Below are 24,844 nucleotides of genomic sequence, written 5' to 3'. Positions count from 1 at the left end.
ATGCATGTAATTATTGTAGAATAAAAAGTAGCAGGAGACAGGATTGCTATGGATGGGGTGTTCAGGAGCTGCCCTTGGAGAGAAGGGCACTTATTACAAATGAAAAGGAAGCAAGGAAATGTAACTTGATGATTGATCATGTACATGCTGTATGTATTAACACATTCACTTATGTTCTCATTGCATCTCATTTTCCCCTACTGTTTGCATGCTTGCAGAGAAATTTTAATGAATAAGTTCTTCTATTGTAAACGCAAGGCATGCTCATGAATAGATCAGAAACTGCTGATGAACAAAGTCTGTGAGATCATGCATTCTTCCTCATGGCTCCTTCTCTGATTCTTCGCAGGGCATCCTCATCTTCCCCACTTCTACCTGCTATAGGGCTGTAGAGTCTATCATACCTGTGTTCTATACTATATCGTTTATTAGGCAATAATATCAATACCTGTGTTCTATACTATATTCATTTATTAGACGATAGTATCAATAGTGTACAGCTAAACTCACCATTCCATGCTGCCCATTAACAACATTTCATTCCCAGCCTTTTAAATAAATGCCAACGATACGCTACCAGTTGCCATGACTAAAATCTTAAAATCAACTCAATCGATTTTCTTTGCTGTGGAAGAACTTTATTTCAGTTTGAAGGCAAAAAAAAAAAAAATTGCTGGAGAAGTTATTCTGGGCTGATAATTTTTTGCTTTTGGAATCTGGTATATGGGTGCAGAGTCCACGTAAGTCTGCTCAGAAGTGTGGGTGTCTCAAATATTATGTTGGGACTTTTAATTGATTGGGATGGTACTCTGCTGGCTCTACCTTCAGACCAGAGATGGTCTCACCAAGAAGCTATTGAACTTACCAGGACAATAAGATGCTGGACTGTATGCTTGGTAAATACCTCCAATAAAAGAATCTCAACTGAATTTGAACTATGGAAATGCAATAAGGTGGAGCAATCCACCGTGGGGGGAGGGTTTGGGGAGGGTGGGGGGAATCCCAGTGCATATAAAAATGTGCCACATAATGCAATGTAATTAATAAAAAATAATAAAAAAAAGAAAAAACATCAACTCAATCTTCTGTTCTCCCTTTTTCTCTTCCTTTCTTTCTCCCTTCTTTTGAAATATTTCTAAAAGCTCATAACTTCTTTTCATGACCATGTCAGCCATAACAATTTATTTGAGCTTATGTTTCTTGCCAGATTATTGTAATAGCCTCCATACCAACCTGTCACGCACTTAGCTGGTCAGAGTTAGTTCTGTATGTGGAGGCCAATGTCAAACCTTTCCTCCTGAAAGTCAGTCCATGTCCGTACTCATTCTAGAGTGGCTCCTAACTTAATTCCAATAAATCTCTAAGTTCTTTTCACAGCCCTCTTGGCCATTTAATACCTCTTTAAATTCCTTTCTCCCATCCAGCACTTTTCCTCTCTTTCTGCCTTTGATTAAGTTCCCCTGGCTTCTTTGTTCTTTTTTGCAGCATGTGAGCACCCTTGCTACCGGATTTTCTAACTTTGTTTTCCTGCCAGAAATTATTTTCTTAGTTACGTATTTTGCTTATTTCCTTACATTAGTAATATGTCTTTGATGACACTCATCAGAAATGCTCATGATTTCATCAATACTTATTAACTCTAATAATAATTCAAAATGATCTTGGACATTCTTTTTAATTCTTGCAGCTATTTTTTAATTGACTGTTCCACCTACACTCCTTGCTACCCCCTCACCAGTCCCCATAATATACAAACTGCATAAGAGCAGAGACTTAACCAGGTATGTTCACTGTATCATGTCCAGGTTTTCATACAAGGATGGATTTTAATTTGTTAATCCAATCTCACCTATTTAAGGAAATCACCCTTAATATTACAGGACATATATATGTTTCATGTCTTTTTCTGGCTTGACTTTTACACATACCAAGGGCTTGATAAATTTGCTTGATAAATTAATGAAATGTGACCATTAGAAAAACCACAGTATAGCTTTCCATAAAAAATTGTATGTAATGATCATAACCGTGCTTCAGATTAGCCAAGATAGTATATTGATAAAAATAGCTATCCCTTTTTTATATATAGCTATTTTGGGGTAAGACTGGAATTTGGGCATTAGTATTTGTTTATATAATTTTCCCAGGCGACCCCAGTGGGCAGCTGAAATTGAGGATCAATGTAACGAGGCTTCTTGTTAACCTTTTCTGTGTACCAGAATCAAATGCATGACACGGTAGAACTAGAGAGGCACAGATCCTAGTCCACTTCACAGGCATAAACCTTCGGCCCTTTGTTTGTCCTCTGGGCTATTCTCACATCTGCAGATGTTTGCGAGTCACTGCGATAGCTCATGTTTCCCTAGCCTGGAGAAGATCACATAGTGTGATTATAATCTGTGAGTTCATTCATGAGATCCTGTTATTGATGTTCACTGTTGATAATTTCATAAAGTCTCTGGGAGAAACAATGAATGTATTTAATAGACTTTGCTCCTTTTACAATAGTATTTCCTATTATAGTAAAATTTTATTCATTGATTTACACTGTTTTCATACTCTGATCATATGGTGCAAATGAAATAATTTATCTTCTGAAACATCATGACTGCTCTTTTTAGCCCATAAAGTATGTAGAACAATTGCATGATATTGGACTATATGGTAGAAGGTATACCATTCCTGTTTGTGGAACTTAATGATCTCTGGAGCAGGGAAGATGGCATGCCATAACGCTGAATTTATTTCTGTGAAAACCTGCAATGGGGAATGATACAAAGGGTTTGGGTCTTCCTTGTTTGTAGGTAACATAGACTCAAAAGATTGTTGTTTATGTTGGAGAAAGGATACATGAAAACTCTTGATGTGGGACAGTATTGAGAACATTGACCACACTTTAATCCTTTTTTGCCTAAACCGCAATTTGGATTGTTCATTTTTCACATTGTCAGTTACAATTCTTTTCAATCCAGATTGACCAAGCACATTCTATTTTTTTAAGGTTTTATCTTAATTTTATTGGAAAATCAGATATACAGAGAGGAGGAGAGACAGAGAGGAAGATCTTCCATCCACTGGTTCACTCCCCAAGCAACCGCAATAGTTGGAGCTGCACCAATCCGAAGCTAGAAGCCTTGGAGCCTCTTTCGGGTCTCCCACAAGGGTACAGAGTCCCAAGGCTTTGGGCACAAGTAGGGAGCTGGATGGGAAGTGGGGCCATGGAATTAGAACTGGCACCCATATGGGATCCTGGTGCGTGCAAGGCAAGGACCTTAGCCACTAGGTTACTGCGCCGGACCCACACATTCCATTTCTGCCTTTCTTTTTTTTTTTTTTTTTTTTTTAAAGATTTATTTTATTTTTATTACAAAGTCAGATATACTGAGAGGAGGAGAGACAGAGAGGAAGTGGAGCTGCCGGGATTAGAACCAGCAGCCATATGGGATCAAGGCGAGGACCTTAGCCACTGGGCCACGCCGCCAAGCCCTTCTGCCTTTCTTTTAAATATGGTTATCGTATTTGGTTAGATCCTTCCTGAGATATCTTCTCATTCAAAAAATCTGTGTTTCTAACCCACTGAATCCTCCACTTGAAACAATTAGTGCTTTGTCTGCAAATATGCTACTCTGCAGGATGTCATCATAGGGACATGTCAGCATAAGGTGGCGAGACTAGCTCCACTTTTACTTTACATTTATTTTCATTTCTTTTCCAACGAAGCTTTATAAAATTATTACTAATGAGCATCAGTTAGCTCAGGACCCCATGAATGTACCTGTTGACTTTAATTCTGACAAATGATCTTCGTGTTTTGAAAGATTTCATTGTAGTCAATATTCAGGCTATTATTCTTGTACGTATACTAACGTAAATTAGGTTTGTAGCTTGTAGGAAAGTATGTGTGATTTATTTTAATTTTAGTTAAAAAGCATATTAAACATTTCAAGCTCATTAAACCTTTGTGAAAATTTTAAAAGCCCATAAAAAGAAAATGAATATCATGAATACAAATGATACATAGTGTTCTAATTATGTTCTGGTTTTATTTAATTCCATGTTGGTGATTAATTTCTAATGTAACACATTATTCTACACATATGTCAGTGTATCTCAGGATCCATTTAAAAGGAAGGTCATGCAGAGAAGTTTCAGATGAGTGGTATATTCATTTTGTTCAGTAACTGAAATAATCTACAATTTGAAGAACACTTTTACTTTTTTGCCTGTGGCATTCTTTTGTATTATTCTTGCTTGATAACTCCTGATGTGATATATACCTTTTTGCTTTCCTTTCAACACGTTTATTCTTCCCCGCTTCTCTCTTTTGAAAATAAAGTTTTATTCAGCAGATTTCATGAATGTAAATAGTGTTGCTAGGCAGCAGGGGGCAATATTGGGTAAACAGGCTTCAATGGGAAAGCAAATGATTTTTTTTTAATTATTTATTATTTTTACTTCATTAATTACATTGTATTATGTGACACAGTTACATAGGTACTTGGGTTCTCCCCACCCCTCCCCAAACCCTCCCACCATGGTGGATTCCTCCACCTTGTAAAGCAAATGATTTTAACAGAAATTGAGCTTGAGTCCTGGGATCTGTTAACTGGTGGTTGTTTTGAATTTTCAAATTATAGGACCCACATCTCACTTTTTGGAAACAATCTAGAAGTATATACATGCAGTGCAAAGCAGACAAATAGTAACCATGGGATTCTTTATATTCTTCACAATCTGTTTTTGAAGAGGGCCAATATTAAGAAATGTTTATTCAAAAAGTGAAATACTGTTTATTTAGATACCATAAAGTTGACTTTTAAAAATGTGTATTTATTTTTATTTGAAAAGGAGATTTTTGCAGAAAGAGAAGGAGTGAGATAGAGAGATCTTCCATCCATTGGTTTACTTCCCAAATGACTGCAATGGCTGGGGTCGAGCAGATCTGAAGCCAGGATCCAGGAGCTTCTTCCAGGTCTCTCATGTGGATGCAGGTGCCCAAGAACATGAGCCATCCTTTGCTGTTTCCCAGGCCATAAGCCGAGAATTGGATCAGAAACGAAGCAGCTGGTACAGGAACTAGCACCCATATGGGCTGCTAAAGCAGTGGGGGGAGGGCTAGCTTGCTGTGCCACTGTGCTACCTTGAGTTTTTTAGAGTGTATAGCACAGCTGCTTGAATATATTTACAAAGGATGCAATCATCACCACAGTGTCATTGCAGAATACTTCATCTACTCCAAGAGATATCCTGTACCCCTCAATACTTTTCATTTCTACATTTTTTTTCTTTTTCAATCACAAAGCTATCTTCTCACTACATCGATTTGCTTATCCTGAACAGTCCGTGTGAAGGGGAGGGCTCCTACAATATGTGGCCTTTGAGATCTCCTGTCAGTTATCATCAGCTGTGTTGTAGTATTCTTTACTTCATTCCTTGTTACAGATGGATAGTATTGCAACGTATGATTAGACAAGGTTTTATATATCTCTTCATTAGGTTATGATCTTTTTTATACTTTTTTGACTTTAGAAAAGCACTGCTGGGAAATAGTTTGAATAATTTATCATCTTGTATAGTGTTTCCTTTTATGTATATATGAGTGGAATTGTTGGATCTAGTAGTAACACTGCTTCACTTTTGAATAACTAGCAGACTGGTTTTATAGTATCTACAGAATTTTGCCTTCCCAGCAGCAATATGTGAGGGTTACAGTTTCACCATCTCTTTGCTAACATTTTCTTTTATTTTGTGTGTGCGTGCTCCTGCCTTTTTGACAATGCCCATTCTAGTTTGAATGAAATCTCATTTCAGTGTAATATTGTTTTGAATTTTAAAGACAAATTTCTTCAAAGGTTTGGATTCAGGCATTTATTTTAAAGGTGCAATGTATGTTTCTGCACTGATCTAATCATGCTATGGGTTTGTCCCCGGGGCAGTGTATTTGACTGTGGTGCAATTAAATTGAACATTATTTCCCTCATCTCACCTTCTCTCCCTCCGTGTCTTTATTTTTGTCTTATGACCAGGTGCTGACAAAGCTGCTTTCCTCATGGGCATTAACTCCTCTGAGTTGGTGAAGGGCTTGACTCATCCTAGGATAAAAGTTGGTAATGAGTATGTTACCAGAAGTCAAACTGTAGAACAAGTAAGATGCTATTTTAAGAACATTATGATCCTCTGAGCTTATAATAATTATATGAGCACTCATGCTATACTTGTAAATCCTAACTACTGAGACTATCTGCAAAAGAATTTCTATTAAAAAATCACAAAAAGAACTATGGTGGAAACTATTCCAAATGCTTTAAATTATGAGGCACATTATAATAAATACTGTTGAGTTTGCCTGAAATAAACATTTTGACTTTTTTCCTTATGTAACAAATTTATTCACAGATTTAGACAGCCCTCCATGTGTGTAACCAATATCTTTCTTTACTAGCTAAAAAGCTCTCTGATCGGTTTATTCCTGACATGAATACAATTGCTAAATTGGCATTTGTCACCTATTTGGCATATTGACTTATTTAATTTAAAGAAATATGCTTTAATACTGGTTGGTGCAGTTGATATTTGATGGAAAGAGAGTGTGAGAACAGAAGTGGTGGAAGGTCATGGGGATTTTGTTTAGCATCTCTGAGAACGTTAACAGTTCTCTAAACACAGCTGATTTTGGAGGCTTTGCCTTTGTATGGTAAGTATTTTCAAGTCTGTTGGGTAATGAAATTATGTAAGCATGCTAGTACATTTCAAAACAATTTAGCATCTGTAATGTGTATTAGTATGGGATAGGCTGTGCCATCGTAATGCATATGCACTGAACTTCGAGTAACTCTGAAACACTTATTATTATTATTTTTTTTGTCTTTCATGATACAGTGACATAGGCTCAGGGATTTTCCCTTTAATCCTTAGCATTTGAAACATTTTTTTTTATTCCAAGTCCAACATAGACTACACAACCTCCTTACATTTTATAGTTATTCCATAGCCTCTAGAGCTTTTGCACAGAGAAAAGATAATATTTGAAGGAAGTATACAACCTTAAGTTCTTGGAGCTAGAAATGTTATCATTTTTACTAATATTCCTTTGGTGTGAATGACTCAAAACATCCATTAACCTAGTAGGAGACCTTGCAATATTTTAATTTTTAAATTTTTAAAATATTGTATACATAATTGAGAGGGATGCATGCCCCATGGGCTTCCAATTAGAATGGGCAGGGTCAGGCATGGAGGATGGTGGATGAGACAAATGCTTCCATTTGTCTCTCCTGTGTCCGAGGGGAAAAAGGACAGGGGACTACTCCCTGCTGTCTAACTACAACATAGCCCAGGAATGAAGAATGGTCACCCAGAGGATTAGAGACCCTGATGTGGAGAAGAACATTCCAAAGGTGCTACTTGATTTATTTTGATAATTCTGAGAAGTTGTTGGTTTCATTGCTCTAGAGCTGAGAAATCTTTTCAAGGTCTGTTGGTTGACAAGGTGTACCTTTCTGCATCCACAGACCCAGGAACATTTTGAAAACTTGGCCAGGAGAATTGTTCAACCTGTGCTACTTCTCATCCTCTGATGAGGCAGTCAGTGTGCCATGCTGGCCTAGAAGAGCTGGCTGTCATGTCCCCTGTGTGCATCTGGGCATGCTGTCCACTGAACAGGCATCAACAACTGAGGAGGCCCAATCCTGATGCATGCACTCCAAGGCCAGACAACACAGCCTATGATTTTTTTCCTATGGCCAGAGTCTGTGTCTAATGATCCACCTGGGGAGTCCCCAAAGAAACCTTGTCTGGGGTGAACTAAGACTTGACTCTTTTGTGCAGGGGCAGGTTCAGTGTATCACCTGCACCAACCAATACACCTACCAGTAGATGAAGACGTCTATTCAGTGTCATCCCAGCCCCATATCTCACACAAGCAGATGGATGCTACAGCCCAGCCCAGCCAGAAGGCTACAACCCAGTCCTCACACATACCAGTAGGTTCAGCAGCCTAGTCAGGATGATCCCAATAACACTTATTAGGCCTGCCCCGAGCCCCATTTTTGCATGTGCCAGCCTCTTCTGTAGCCTAGCCTGGCCCAACCCTCATCCTATCCATCTCTTGTATACGCCCATGGGGCTGCAGCTTAGCTTAGCCCAACTTGCCCCTGAGACCTGGCCCTCACTTATACCAATGGGTGCCCCTGCCTTTTCCAGTCTGGTTTACCCCCAGCCCTAGTTTTCATGTTCACTAGCACTGATACAGCCTAGCAGAAAGTGCCCACAGTTTCCCTGCCAGTCATATTCCCAGTCCCAGATATTGAGCCTGCCAGGGTGTAATGCTGTCCAGCCTGGCATTTGCTAACTGCCTTTGTATCCTGCCCCTGCCACTCCATATCCATTTTGGCTCTTGTGCATGCCAGAAGGTGTGGCGGCTTAGCCCAGTCTGTCCCATTCCCAGTTCCAACTCACACCTGGAAGCAGTGGCACATCAGGGGAGTCTTGCAGGTTTCCCTACTAGGCCTGCATGCAGCCCTTAGGCTTGCACATGCCTGTGGGTGCTGCAGCCCAGTCTAAGATAATCTCTCCCCCTCCACACACATCTTGGCAGTTGTCAGCAACTGCCACAGCTGGGTCAATCCAGCCCGCCTCCAGTCTAGTTCTTGCCAGCAGGTGCATCAGCCTAGCCCAGCGTGGTCCACTCTTAGCTGTAGCCCTCATATGAACTGGACTGCACCCTGTCCTGGCTCTTGCTCATGCCAATATGTGCTGTGGACTGGCCCACTCCAACCTGTTTCAGATCTGGCCCACATATGTCGATGGGTGTTACAGCCCAGCCTTGGTCTGGCCTGCTCCCAGACTCTAACGTGATTTGGCGGGTGCTATAGCCTAACTTGTTCTGTCCTACACCCATTCTTGCTCTTTTGAGCAACAGTAAATGCTGAAACCTAGCCCAATTTGGCCTCCCCCAGATCCAACCCACATGCAGGCTATTGGGTGTGGCAGGCTTGTCCAATTTGTTCTTCCCATAGCCCCAGCTCTTGTGCTTCCCAGTGGAAGCTGCAGCCTTGTAGGGGAGTTCTCCAAGCTATTAATTATGGATTAACTTTTAAATGATTAATATTTCTGACAAAATAAAAATTATAATAATTGATATCCACCAAGTATTATCATAGGTGCTTTACTAAGCATGTTGTGTGGATTATGCCACTCAATCTAAGGACACACCTTCAAAGCAGATTTCATTCATTTCCTTATTTTTTCATTCATTTCCTTATTTTATAGGTAAAACAGTGATCATAAGAAAGACTAACTGCTCAAAGTGATACAGCTGAAGTGAAAATGAGGATGGATAGGGATGGGAAGAGGAGAATGGCTTTTTATTAGATACTGAGTGCTAAATGCTATAATATGGAAGTTTACTTCCTTTGTTTTATTGTTTCTTTCATAATATGCATAAAACATTCATATTTTATTGGTACTATTTTATAGATTGAAAAGATAGGGTAGTTCAAATGTAATCATTTGACTTTTAAAATTTTTTTCTGTTATTGTTTTTTATTATGCACAATTTCCCTCTAGTGTCAAAATCTTATGTGACATTATTTTATGAAAAGCTAATAAATGGATTCCATTAGCCCCTGAAAAGCAGAAGTATAAATTTAACCATTTTATTCCTCTTCATTGAACAGAAAATGATTCCAGTGATTGATTAGTGAGCAGCACTGAGTATAAGCGATCTATTAGTTTCACTAATTCATTTAGCAGATATTATGCCATCTGTTTCTTTCTGGCTTGACTTGTAAAAGGACCACTCTCCATAGCTATTCGCATATCTATCTTTACCTATTGAATTCTTGTAAAATTAACACTGGTGAACAAGTTAGTCATGTTCTTTTTAAAGACTCAAAATGAGCACTATAGCCAGAGAATTACTCCCTTGGTGTTAACGAGGACTAAAATAATTTTGGGTGACTTGTTTTGTGGGTATGTTTTGATGCTGATAACAATAATTACAAAAGAAAAGCTGTGGTGCCATCGGTCTTGTGAATCACTGTGTGGAAATGCCTGACGGTAATTGATCAGAGAGTGAATGACTCACAACTAATTCACCACCAAACAGCAAGTTGCCACTGCTGTGTTCTCTGTCTCAAGCAGAAGGGTGGATGCTATAGTACCATTTTATATTTCAAGTGGTTGGAACACATTGAGCTTCCAGGCTTGGAGAATGTCCAGCTAAAACTCATTTCTGCTTGAAATATGTTGTAAAAAGGAACCACTATTATATAATCAGGGTCTGCATTTGTATAGCATTATCCAGACAGCGAGATGGGAGTTTTTCAGTAGATTATTGTAGAACCTTTGCCACAGTAGGAGTATCTGAGTCAGAATGATGGACCAGATGGCCATTTGCTATCTGGGGGAACTGAGAGAAATACCATTAATATTGTAGAGCTAGAAAGAACTTTCCAGAGCATTACTAGGAGGAAGATATCACAGTCCCAAAGAGGATTGAGTCATATGCCAAATTTACACAATTTATCATCAGCAGTGTTAGAACAAATGCTACAGATTCCCAATCAACTTTACTGGCATTTCTCAAATATTATTGTGGATATTTGTAACAGAAAAATTTTCTGACACTTAGTGTAAACATAAGGAAGACTTTATTCTGTATTGTACTAGGAGTTTTGCAAAAGGGTAGAAAGATTTGGCTCAACTCCAAATACAATGGCAAGAGAAGCTTTTTGTCAGAAAAGGAATAAGTGAATAGAATATTACTAAGATACCATGGGCAGGGATATTCATGCTAAACTGATCTAATGATTTCTTTTTTTTTTTTTTATAATCCGTTTTATTGTATTGTTGTTGACAATCTTTACATAGTTAACTATAGTTGAAGGAAAATCAAGAAAGAGAAGAAGAAAAAAAGAAAAAAAAAAAAAAGGCTCAGGGGGATAGGGAGGTGGGCAATGCTATTATGTCCATATTGTTTCCATCATGTATCTGAGGTAAAAGGGGATATTGAGGGAGAAGCCCCACCCGGTTTCCCGCCCACCCCAAGTCCCGGTTGTGGGGCATGCTCTGAGATATGTGCTCAAGTGGAGTTAATAGTTCTCCAGTTATGAGTCACTGCCAGTTTCGCTCGATGAGGTGGTCCACTGATTGATATGGTCCATCATGAAGTCTCCATTTGTCCCATATTTCGCTGCCAACATGTAGCTGAGATGAATGATTGTCCTATTCTGTCTTCTGTCTTTTCTTGGTTAGAATTCTGAGTCCAGCAGTTCAAGTGGGGAGATCTCCAAAGATACTTTGAGGTATTCCCAGACCAGATTCTTGTATGTTCTAGCAAGCACAGGGCCCGGCACAGTCCATCACCCTGATCAGCTGGTGGTTGCAATTGCTGTGTTGGTTCTGTTTTCAGTCCCGAGTTGCACTGGAACCAATGGGTGTTGCAGTCCAGTCTGGTTCGGCCCTTACATCAACCAGTGGGAGCTGTAGCCTAGTTGGGGCGACCCACAATAACCCCCACCAGACCGCCCCCTACCCTGGTTTGCCAGTATGTGTAGCAGAAGACCAATCTGTCCCCCATCCCATTTGGCTCTGGTACTTGTCAATGGGTATTAAAGCTTGGTTTTATCTAACCAACTCAACCATCCAGCCCTCACAGATATTGTTGAGTACCTCTCTATCTAGCCATCCCAGCCCCCGTCCTAGTTTTCATGCCCTCCCACGGGAATAGTGACCCAAGAAGGGGGAACCCACTTTTTCCCTCCCAGGTCTCTCTGTCCCGGTTTATGCACTCTTTAGGTGGTCCTGTGATTTGACTCGACAGAATTAGTCCCCAGTGCCAGCTTCTGCCAGCTGATGCTGTGGCCCTGATCTAGTCCACATGCAGCGCACAGGTGTTGTAGCCTTGCTTAGTCGTGTCTGTCTCTATCCCAGCCAACACTCTCCAGTGGGAGTGGTTGTCCAGCGAGGGGACCAGCCCCTTAACCCCCCCGCCAGCTCTGCCCCTCCCTTCCTGGATCTCACGTGTGCTGGATGGGTGCTGCATTCATATCCAGTACAGGCAACCACGCCCTGGCGTTCCATAATGTGTACTGGTTTTGTCGCAACCAAACCCGGCCCATTCCACACTCTGTTCTGGTGATCGGATTTGCCAGAGGATGACATGAACTGATTCAGCCTGGTCTGCTCCTGACCCATGCCGAATGCATGCCAGTGGGAAACTTTCCATGGCCTATTCTGGGCTGTTTCCAATCATGCTTCTCGCGCTTACCTGCAGGGACTGTGTCCTGCCAGAGGAGTTGCCCAGGCTCCTCCATCAGAACCCCTCCCAATGCCAGATTTTGCGCTTGCCAGGGGGTTCTTGAGCCAACCCTACTCAGTTCACCTCCTGTCCTAGCAGGAACAGTGGCTTTTCCTGGCTGGCTTTCACCTCTAATGATTTCTTGATTAAAGCATACGAAGAACTTACACAGTACCTCAGAAGTGGGGGATGAGGAATTTAATGATATCAATGAGAGTGGATTTTCTCTAAGCAGATTTAGCATGATTCTTGCTTCAGCTGGGTTAATTAAGAGATCAGAGACTCTTGATTACACCCTGTTCAAGGAGAGAGTCTTTGTCAACTAGAATCAGTTATAGGTCGTGTGAGAGGACAGGCTCCGATTTAGCGTATCTGGCACGAGGACTGAGAGTTTGCCTTCTTCACCAGCTTCCTGGGGATGTTGCTGCTGCTGATGTTTTTATTGCCACAGGTTGAACACATGTCACACTTACCTCATGATATTTAGTCAAATGAGCATGAGTTCTCTCATCTGCATTTGTTGGATGGGAGACAATAGATCAGCAAACTTCTCACTCTCTCTTGACCTCTTTTCCTTAGCTGCTCTATTTCTTTTCATTTATTGTGGTTAACAGAAGCTATATACAAAGAAATTTAATAATGCATCCTGGACTTACTAGCAGGTGACTAGTGCTAGAGTATGCCCAGGACTATAATGAACACTGACATCAGATAAAGAGATTTCCAATCTGGTTTCTAGGTAATCTCTGCTGTTGGTGCCCTGTCCAAGTCAATATATGAAAGGATGTTTAAGTGGCTGGTGGCACGTGTCAACAGAGCCCTGGATAGCAAGTTGTCAAGGCAGTTCTTCATTGGCATCCTTGATGTCACTGGTTTTGAAATCCTCGATGTAAGTATATCTGGTAAGAATGAAGCCAGTGCATATTTACAAGAAGGTTAGAAGCTATGAACTGAACATTAAAAAATATGGTTAAAGCATGCTGAGAGTCATTCTATGTAAACATAAGGATTACTTTTATCAGAAAAAGCTATAATCAATGTTAATTATTAAAACTTACAGTATTAAGAACTTATTAATTCATAATAAAGGGACACAGATAAAATCTTCTATGATTTTAAATTATAATATCCTTAAGTATTATTTTACAATTATAATATTTAGTTTGTGGGTGTATCTGAGTGAAGCGTGAATTTAGTTGAACATGTGCCATTTGTTGGGTTCATTTTCCATCATATGATATTGGCTCCAGTTTTCTTTTTATTGTGTATTCTTACAAGTGATTATCAATTTTATTTTTATCACTTGCTCCTGTATCTTTCTAGTATAATACCCTTGAGCAACTTTGCATTAATTTTACTAATGAAAAGTTACAACAATTCTTCAATCAGTACATGTTTACTTTGGAGCAAGAAGAATATGAGAAAGAAGGCATTGACTGGGTGTCTATTGATTTTGGTCTGGATTTGCAAGCCTGCATAGATTTTATTGAGAAGGTAATATATATTTCTCATTGTCTAATTTTATACTTGGAAAATTGTTCCTGCTTACAACATTGATCTATGTGTCTGAACCAGCAATGTCGGGGCACACTTAAATGACAGACTGATGCAATTATTACTCCATATGAAGGACTATGCTATTGTGACAATAGGGGGAAAATCAGCCAGGTGGTGGGTTTAGGGGGGAGGGAATCCTAGACTCTACAGAATTGTATCATAAAGTTCAAAATTTAAAATAAAAATCAAAATAATAAAAACAACATTGATCTATGTCAGAATTCAGATTGACAACAATTGAGAAATGGGGCAGGAAGACCCTGTACAACATTTCTTAATGGTCTTGCTGTAATACACCTGTGGTATACTAACTGAATTCTCACATTATATCTAACACAGTCAGAACACATTTGCTTCTTCTGCATGACCTGCACTGTTAATGTACCAGGAGATTTGTGAAGATTGAAAATAGTCATGGTTATAACTAGAAAAAGATGGGACTGAAAATATGAGCACTGTTGGGCCTGGTTGATGAACAAAAGGTGACTGAGTAGAACCAATGCAGCTAAGTGAATCTGGCCAATTAGCATGCAAACAACGGTTCTGAACCTTCAGGACTACTGCCTTGCAAAACGTAGTTTGTTCACTTAATTGGACAAGTACCAGTTAATTTAAATAATTTATGATAATACTTCATGGCTTGTTAGTAAATTAGCTGCAGTGTACTATTCCTGGATTCACCAATATCCTCACACTCTTTCTCTGTCCTGTCGGAGAAGTTACCAGGTTGTGCTGGAGAAACTGTGTGATATTCTCTGCAGTTTTGTCCACAGGAACAAGCATGTAGTGTCCCTTGCATCGTGGGTTGTAGGGAATTTGGGGTACATTTCAGGATAGGTTGAGCCTTTGTCTTTCTGAAAGTTCTCAGCCATGCTGGATGGTACTTTGAATCTGAACTACTTTGAATAGAGGCGACTGAAGTATTTGGCCTCTCACTGTCTTTTGCAGGCCTCCCATTTTTAGTGATTATCATTTTTATATGTTACGTTTTAGATGAAGCTACATCTTTCTTTAAGATAACTATTGCCAGTAGGAAAGGACATCACACTGATTTTGTTTATTTTTCTAGCCAGTGGATTTCCCGGGGGCAGGAGTGGTTGATTAAAAAAAAAAAAGACAACGAGTCAACCATGAGCTAATTGATAATAATAAGAGGAATAAGAAGCCAAGCATGATTTGGCAGATGTTTTATGGCATAATTAAAGCTGGAATGTTCTATAATAAAGGGAACACAAAGAGTGTAATTCCTAAGAGGGACAGAGTTAGCTTCTGGCTGTTGTCATCTACAATGTCTACCTGCTTTGATTATGAGAAGATATTGCTTTTTGTGCAGAAAAATGAGCCACATTCTGGTAGCTCTGTGACTACCTGATTTTTAATAAGTCTGAAGTGTGTTGCCTCCGTTATGCTAGCTTCAGTTATTCCATATAACACATTAGTGATACAGAAAAATTTCCTGTTGTGTTTTCCATTTGAAGTAATGAGAGGAAAAATATTGATCAGATGATGGAAGGAAAAGTAAGTATTAGTTTTCTTTTTTTCTTTAAGATTAACTGATTTTTATTGCAAAATCAGATGTGCAGAGATGAGGAGAGAAAGAGAGGAAGATCTTTCATCTGATGATTCACTCCCCAAATGTCCGCAATGGCTGGTGCTGCGCCGATCTGAAGCCAAGAGCCAGGAACTTCCTTCAGGTCTCCCACGTGGGTGCAGGGTTCCAAAGCTTTGGGCCATGCTCGAGTGCTTTCCCAGGCCACAAGCAGGGAGCTGGATGGGAAGCAGGGCTGCCGGGATTAGAACAGGCACCCATATGGGATCCCGGCGCGTTCAAGGAGAGGACTATCCACCAGGCCCCCGCGCCAGGCCCAAATATTAGTTTTCTTATAATTATGTCAAAGCTATTCAGCTCAGGAGATGAAAAATACTAAAATTTTCTGTAAAATATTCTATATCTTTGGGGAAATACATGTTTATGCTGCATTGCCCTTCTGAAGAAATTTTGTCGCAAGTATTAATGATAAAATTTATTTGTTGAGATAGAGAATGAACCAGGGATGTTTAAAACTCAAAGGAGTTGGGGAGAGTATTTGGCACAGCCGTTACCACCACTGTGGAGCTGCCCACTTCCCACAGCAGAGTGGGTCCCAGTCCTGGCTCTGTTTCCAGTCCAAGTCTCGTGGTAATGTGCAAACTAAGAGTCAGCAAATGCTGGCCCAGGTGGTTGTGTCTGCCATCAACAAGGGAGACCGATGTGGAGTTTCTGGCTTAAGGCTCTGGCGTAGCCAAACCTTAGCTATTGCAGGTATTTGAGAAATGAACCAGTGGACGAAAGACAACTCTCTTTGATTTTTTGTCTTGTTTTGGAATAATATGAAAAATGATTCAAAACAGTCAAAGTGTATTATAATGTACATTTTTGAAATATTTATTTATTTCTCTTGAAAGAGTTTCAGAGAGAAGAGGCGTGTGTGAGTGTGTGTGTGTGTGTGTGTGTGTGTGTGTGTGTGTGTGTAAGAGAGAGGGAGAAAGAAATTGAGAATCTTCCATCCACTGGTTTACTCCCAAAATGACCACAACAACCAGAGCTGGGCTGTTTTGAAACTGGAAGCCAGGGACTTCTTGATTTCTCATGTGAGTGCCAGAGTCTAAGACCTTGGACAATCTATCCTCTGCAGCTTTTCCAGGCCATTACCAAGGAGCTGGATCGTAAGTGAAGCAACTGGGTCTTGAACCAGTGCTTATACGGGATGCTGGCATAACAAAAGTGATTTTCATTTATAAAAATTTTACACATGTAAGTTTATATTTTAAGCAAACAAATAAATACATTTAACACCAAATTTTTATTAATTTATTCTTCAAGCTTACAGTAATATTCTTCCATATAAACACTATATAGAAATTTATTATAGGATTAACTCAAATTAATTCCATCACTTGAAATATTTTAGTTTGCTTACAATTTGAACACTAATATTTATATTTTAATGTATTTATTTAATATTTTTATAAATAATTCCTTAATAGCGATTCTTTCCTTAATAAAGGTTATTATTTACTTTGAATGTCAGAGTTACATACTGATAGGGAGAGCAAATGAGGAGAGAGATCTTCCATCTTCTGATTTACTTCTCAGATGTTCCCAGCAGACAGTGCTGGGCCAGTCTGCAGCTGGGAGCCTGGAACTTCTTCCAGTCTTCCCACTCCGATAGCAGAGGCTCAGGTAGTTGGGTCGCCCTCTTCTGCTGCTTTTCAAGGCACTGGTGGCAAGCCGGATCCATCAGAAGTGGAGTAGCTGGGATATGAAATGGCACCCTGTGGGAAGCCTGACGTTGCCAGTGTTGGCTTTGCCTGCCACGTCACAATGCTGCCCTGAATCCCTATTATTTCTCAGTACGTGGATCTAAAATCATACATTTAGAAATGTGCTTTGACTTTTATGTCATCACTTTGGTATGCTACATCCTTCTTGGAATTTTTCATCTTTTGTGGAAAGTCCCTCATGGGATTAGAATTAGGATAAGGTTTTTTAAAATTTTTTTAAAGATTTATTTATTTTTATTGGAAAGGTAAATAGACAGAGAGGAGGAGAGACATTCAGCCATTAAAAATAATGTTATTGGTGAATATATAAAATGCTGGAAGACATACTATCAAAATACTAAATTTTAGTCTGTCTTTATAAGATTGTAAGTAGCTGTTGTGTTTATTTAGTTTTTCAAAATCATTTGCTTTTGGCCACATTTGTGTATCACCTGCACTACTCATAAAAAAAAGTGAGTCTGCTTTTATTTTCTGAAGCAAAATAACCTGTGCCAAACCAAGTTGTTTCAAAATGGTTGAATCGTGTTAACTCACTAAAATGTACAACCACAATAACAAGCTCCATAGGCAGCTTAGTTAAAATGGAGAACAATCAATAACAAAATTTTCTAGACTTGAGTACAAACTCTACAGAGATCTTCCACACGGGTGCAGGGTCCCAAGGCTTTGGACCATCCTCGACTGCTTTCCCAGGCCACAAGCAGGGAGCTGGATATGAAGCAGGGCTGCCCGGATTAGAACCGGCGACCATATGGGATCCTGGCATGTTCAAGGCGAGGACTTTAACCATTATGCTATTGTGCCGGGCTCTAGGATAAGGTTTTATGATTTTACCAACCTCAAGAGAAAGTTTGCTTCAATACTTACCATCTTCCTGGGTTTTGAGTCCAATTTGAATTGTATAAGTTGATCACATTATTCATATTTTTATATGAGTTGGCCTGAATAACTTGATTCTTTCTATACAACGAAATAACTTCAAAGCTAGAAAATTTATGCTTGTCAGAAGGGTTAATAATGTCAAATATCCAAAAGAAAGTTCTAAAATGTTTGAGGTTCTGAGTTTTGCCATTAAATTGAATAATTTATATCAATTTTTATGTACAAAAATATATATTTAACTACATAGCTCCATTCTTTCATTATTGTTGCTGACAACTTTTACCATTAGTCTATTAATCACAGCTAAGCACTCCAGGTCCGAGAACTCAGATCTGCATGCATTAGTGTTTCCATTCAATCAGTTGACTAGCAAAAATTTGCTGAGACCCAGGTTTTGGTTACCCTGGGGCTATGCTCAAGTTCTAAGCAAATTAGAATGTTTGAGCTAATAAAGTGTGTACTAATTCAGTAATAGATTTTTTTCATAGCGTATATCCTAAAAGAAGTTAGTATGAGCTTACAGACCAACTTGAAACTAAAGTTGGTATTAAAATACATTTATCCCAGCTTAATGTAATTCTTTTCATAATATTTAGAGTTAGGAGGCATGCAATTCCTAAAAGGCATCAACCTAAGATTCAAATAATTTCTGATATAACTCCAAAAAAATTTTTTAAGCCAAACAATTTATTTTGCTTTTGTGAAACGAAGTTAGTCAGCTTGACAAACGTTTGTTTAGGTTGTTTCCGTTTCATCATTTGTGGCTTCCCTCCTTAGATCTGTAGAAAAGACTGAACATGTGACGTTCAATGCTGGACAGATGAGATCTGCATCGTATCAGTCACATATGCTCCCAGTCTGTAAGGAAACAGTACAGGTCACATTAGAGTGAAACATGGAATTGAATGAGTATGTGGAGGTTGTGAGAACAAGCTTTTGAGTAAGAGTAGCGCCATGAGTCTAGGCTTCCACAGGCAGAAGTTTATTATAGGATTAACTCAAACATTCCATCACTTGAAATATTCTAGTTTGCTTACAATTTGAAACTAATAATTTATATTTAACATATTAATTTATTTAATATTTATTCAATAATAATTTATTAATGGCTATTCTTTCTTTAATATAGGTTATTATTTATTTTGAATGTCAGAGTTACAGACTGATAGGGAGAGCAAATGAGGAGGCCTATTTGAATAAATGCAAGGACTAGCAAAGAACTTAAACCATTACTCAAAGAGAGGCAAGCACAGTGCCTAGTCTCCTCTCTCTCTCTTTTTTTAAGATTTACTTTTAATTGAAAAGTCAGATATACAGAGAGGAGGAGAGACAGAGAGGAAGATCTTCTGTCCAATGATTCACTCCCCCACCCCAAGTGACCACAATGGCCAGAACTACGCTGATCCAAAGCCAGCAATCAGAGCTTCCTCTGGGTTTCCAACACTGGTACAGAGTTCCAAGGCTTTGGGCTGTCCTCCACTGCCTTCCCAGGCCACAAGCAGGGAGCTGGATGGGAAGCGGGGCTGCCAGGATTAGTACCAGCGCCCATATGAGATCCTGGTGCATTCGTTGTCAGGAAAGGCCAAGATACTTGAAAAAAAAAATACACTTGTATTGCATAAAACTTCTGTTCATCCCAGAGTGGAAACTGGCTCCATTGGTGATGCAAGGAAATGACTGTCCTTTGGTGTAGAAGGCTGCTTTGTTTGTGACGGGAGCCATCCCCCTGTACAGGGCTTGCCACAACCCTCTTGTTAAGTAGGAGGTACCATCCCAAGAGTGTCTCACGTTAGTTATTCATTGATGTATTAATCAAGCTTAGTGTTAACATGGAAAAAACATGGTAAAACAATGAGGACGTAACTGCAAAAGCTTATAGTGGTGAATCAACTGTTTAATCTGTCAGGTTCCACTCCCTTCTACACTCCCTCTTTCATCTCCTCTTCCGTATTTCTCACTTTGCTGAAGCTCATAAGATCAATGGACTGAGACATGTTTGTTTCACTTGGAATATTTTGTTCTTACTGAAACTGTTTCATATTTTTATTCTTTGTAAATATTGCCCATCTAGATGTTTGAGATGAAGAAAAGGGTCTCTAACGCCTCAGTTTGTCAAAAATCATGAAATCTGTGATGTTGGGAATATGTCGTGTTCTACCTAGGTCAGAATTCTTACAACAAATTTTCTGTGTCTGTTTTATCTGTTTGTACTCTACACATTGTATACATGCCTTCTTTGCTAGAAGAAACTGGCTATAGAAACTCTAGAACCAGAACCCATGGCTGACTCATAAACAGCAAAATATATTATGCAGTGATTTTTATCATAGAAGGTGCATCAAAAATGTTTGTGGAGTACATAAGTAAAGCAAAAAGGCAGAACAGATATTCAAATTTAAAAATCCTTGATTTTGCCCATGCTCAAAATCTGTGTTAATTTTTGTATGTGTGATGTGTACAAGTGGTCTTCAAGAAGCTTATGTAAAATACAGATTATTCTTTAATCCCACTTTTTATGAACAATGAGAATCTCCTTGTGGCATTCATTACTCAGTTGCTCATGTTGAGCTCCTCTTTTTCTTGTACCCCATATTCTATCCATTAGCATGTTGTAACTCAACTCTACTTTTAATACATACCACACGTCTAAGGAATGTACACAATCCAACACCATTACTAGTCTAGGACAGGGATCAACGAACTTCAACTTTGATCCAAGTGCAGCCTGCAGCCAATTTTTTTAAGGTTTATTGGAACCACATCACATCCCTTTAGTTTACATGTGAGCTGATGCTCTCAGAACTACAGTGGCTGAGTAGATAGGAAAAGTGTGATAGAGATTCTATGGCCCTTTTGAGAAAAAAAAAAATTCTCAAGGGAGCTATAAAGCTTTTTGTAAACATATTTTATTTTGTTTTATGGCACAGTTCCCTAGGCTCTGGGGTTGTCCGTGCCCTTCTAGAAGGTCACCCCCACATTGATTTCCCCTCTAGTTTTTTTTTTAAGGAAAATTTTATTATTTTTTATTACTTTGCATTATGTGACACATTTTCATAGGCTCTGGGATTCCCCCAACCCCACCCCATGCCCTCCCCCCATGGTGGATTCCTCCACCTTGTTGTAGTATTACAGTTCAACTTAAGTCAAAATTCTTTTGTTGCAAACATATACCAAGCATAGAGTCCAGCATCTTATTGTCCAGATAAATTCAACAGTTTCTTGGGGAGATCATCTCTGATCTGAAGGTAGAGCTGGCAGAATATCATCCTGATCAATTAGAAGCCCCAGCCCAACATCAACAACAATTTACAGCATTATGGAAACAATTGACATGGTATTGAATAACCAGTATGTTAAAACAATGCAAGTTCTTATCACCATCCTGTGACTACTTCATTGACACTTCAATTTTTGTTTGTACACAGAACTGGCTGCTATACATCTTAAAGTGGCTATAGGGTGCTATTCAGCTGTCTTGTGTCTGTTTTCATTTTAGTATTTAGCAGTTTATTGTGTTGACGCATAATTTTGCTGAACTTGGCAGATTTTAGGATAGTCTAAACTGGCTTATAAATCTAACAAGGCATTTGTCTACAGTAGATGTCCTTTATGAACAGTCACAAGCCCATCATGTTATTGAACTGTTTCCCAACAATGTAGACATGGACATTGTCAGGGAATTCGTTATCTTACTATTAGGATATATTCAGTTCTTTCACCAGAAGTCCATCTTTGGTCTGTATACATAGAGACATACAGCACTTTGTCTCCAAATCTGAACATATCAGTCTCTGCTACACTTCCATTATATATCTCCTAAAATACAGAACCAGTAAGTACAGTCCACAACAGGGTGAGAATAATGAATGTTCATCAAGATGGAGTTAACAAATATAAAAATGCCACAAAATACAAAACTTAAAAATAAATCACAAGAGTAGTGAAAACAGGAATCAAAAACCTTCCTATAGGAATAGATGCCAGTACATGGCTCTTGTGGCACTAAAGGAATTACAATTAATAACTACAACTTTATTATTCGTGATATGTAGCAAAATAATGTTGAAATGGACATTTACAATCTCAACTGTTTACAAGCAATCCATCTCTTATGCATGATCAATTAATAAATTACAAGAACTTATTGAGAGATACAAAAACTAGGAAGTACAAAAAGATTCACAGCATAAGATGAGCAAGACAATCCTTAGCCTTAACATTGAGATTCCTGATGGAAGTTATCTTATAATAGAGCAAAATAGTGTTATCTGACCATTTGGGATTGGTTTATGTCCTTTAGCATAATGTTCTCAAATTTGGCCCATTTTCTCTTCATTCTTTTTAATAGCCGAGTAGTACTCCATAGAATAGATGAAACACAGTTTCTTTATGCAGTCCTCTGTCAATGGGCATTTAGGTTGTTTTCAAGTTTTTGCAATTGTTGATTATGCTGCAATGAATGCAGGGTTGAATGTCTCTTTTCATGTAACAGGTGCTTTGGGTATATTCCCAGGAAAGTTTTTGTTTGTTTGTTTGTTTTCTACTTACTCTTTTTGTTCTGACAACCTTTCAGAGCAGCAAAAACTTTTTCTATCTTGTTGCCCAAATTCTTTGACAGAGTTTTTATGATACCAAGTTCTTTTTTTTAAAAATTTATTTATTTTTATTGGAAAGTCAGATATACAGAGAGGAGAGACAGAAAGATCTTCCATCCACTGTCTCATTCCCCAAGGGGCTGCAACAGTGAGAGCTGAGCTGATCCAAAGCCGGGAGCCAGGAGCTTCTTTCAGGTCTACCACACTGGTATAGGGTTCCAAGGCTTTGGGTCGTCCTCTACTTTCTCAAGTCACAAACAGGGAGTTGGATGGGGAGCAGGGCTTCCTGGACAGGAACTGGCACCCATATGGGATGCTGGTGTGCACAAGGCTGACTTCAACCACTAGGCTACTGTGCTGGGCCCTGAGTTATTTGTTTCTTATGTCTTTGTTTACTAATTTATTATCTTTGCTGCACTAAAATGTAACCCTTGAGGATAGGCACTTTATGTATGTGTCGCCGAATCATTTGCTTATACTATTATTAATAGAAGGTATCTAAAATATTTGCTAGGTTGATGACTGGCTAGTTGTAGGCAGTAATGATCTTTCCCTTTGTTAACTATTGGATTCTTGAGAAGGAATTAGTATACCAATTTTCTACTGAAAATATTGCTTCATGCTTCTGTTTTTTAAAAATCTACTATTCATTTGCCTCTCCAACAGCCAACAGGCATCTTCTCCATTCTTGAAGAGGAATGCATGTTTCCTAAGGCTACTGACATGACTTTCATAAACAGACTCTTTGACAACCATTTTGGAAAGTCTGTTTATCTCCATAAGCCCAAGCCCAATAAAAGGAAGCAATATGAAGTTCACTTTGAAGTTGTCCATTACGCTGCGACGGTGAGTTACCTCTGAACTGGGAGCCCTGGATTTTCCTAACTCTTTCAAATGTACCCTGTCAGAGTTCTATGTAATAGTTAAGCAAAATTTGGATTAAATAAAGAGAAGAACAGTATCCATCTCAGTTCCAGAAATAGATAGTATACTCCTTTGCAACCTGGAAATGGAATAGCCATATCCATATACACAGAGGTGGAAAAACTCAAAATGTACTCTATCATTATAGCTAACAGCCAGAAAGCTCCACAAAAGGATGGAGACCATTAAAGGCATGCTTTTTTTTTCTTTCTACATTTGTTCTTAGATTTAAAAAAAAAAAGATTTTTTTTTTTTTTTGTTAAAAAGGCAGATTTACAAAGAGTTGGGGAGAGGCAGAGAAAAAGGTCTTCCATCTGCTGGTTCATTCCCCAAATGGCCACATTGGTTGGAGCAGAACTGAACCAAAATAAGGAACCAGGAGCCTCCTCCTAGTCTCTGACATGGGTGCAGGGTCCCAAGGACTTAGGCCATCCTCTATTGCTTTCCCAGGCCACAAGCAGGTAGCTAGATGGCAAGTGGAACAGCTGGGATATGAACCAGCACTCATATGGGATACTGCCTCTTGTAGGTGGAGGATTAGCCTGTTGAGCCATTGCACCAGCCCCAAATGAGTAACTTCAATTGATGTTTTCATCAAAATATTTTAAAATATTTTCTTATTGAGAAATATTCAGCATTTAATAATGGTCTCTAAACTATGGCCAACAAAGGTTTATTATGATAGTCACAGTTTGTTCTTAAAGTTCTGCTGATATGTGTGCCCATTTTTCCCCCTGCTTTTCTTCTTGTCAGGTCCCCTGGGTGATACAAAAAGAGATCTAATTAAAGAGAGAATAATATTTTACCCTAAAATGATCTACCAACTCTATTCAGATTTTCTTATAATCATCCTCTTAGACATCCTGGAATGTTAATTAAATGATGTTTAGAATTAAATGCCGTTCTATTTTCTGTTTGTTTTATGAGTGCTCATTCAGTCAAGGACAGCTGGATTGCTTAATCTGTTCTTTCTGTGAAGGATTACTGATTGGAATTATTCCCACTGGAATCACCGTTCAATCCTTCCTCCTTCAGTCCCTTCTTCTCCCTCATCCTCCCTTTTCTTCTCTCTCCCTTCTATTACTTTATCCTTTCTCTCTCTTCCTCATCTCCTCTTTCTTTTCTTCCTGTCTCTCTTTTGACAGTGTGAAAGATAAACCTTGAAGATCTCATTACATTGCACAATAGACATCTGGAATATTACTCAGTTCTATTATACCACTGTGTTAAAGTGTTTACATTAACTTGTGATGTATTCTAC

The 24,844-nt window shown here is 38.9% G+C and overlaps 1 protein-coding gene across 1 annotated transcript in view; it reads left to right on the top strand.

The window, feature by feature from the left end:
- MYH15 (myosin heavy chain 15) overlaps positions 1-24,844 on the top strand; it is a 144,335-nt gene that overhangs the window by 28,451 nt on the left and 91,040 nt on the right. The window contains exons 12-15 of the mRNA XM_058661281.1: positions 6,027-6,145; positions 13,041-13,190; positions 13,625-13,795; positions 23,326-23,505. Coding sequence (XP_058517264.1) covers positions 6,027-6,145; positions 13,041-13,190; positions 13,625-13,795; positions 23,326-23,505 — 620 coding nt within the window. The remainder of the gene's footprint in view (positions 1-6,026; positions 6,146-13,040; positions 13,191-13,624; positions 13,796-23,325; positions 23,506-24,844) is intronic.

This window comes from Ochotona princeps, chromosome 3 (assembly GCF_030435755.1).
Source record: "Ochotona princeps isolate mOchPri1 chromosome 3, mOchPri1.hap1, whole genome shotgun sequence".
In the NCBI taxonomy this organism is placed as follows: Eukaryota; Metazoa; Chordata; class Mammalia; order Lagomorpha; family Ochotonidae; genus Ochotona; species Ochotona princeps.
This window is presented reverse-complemented; position numbering and strand designations above follow the sequence as displayed.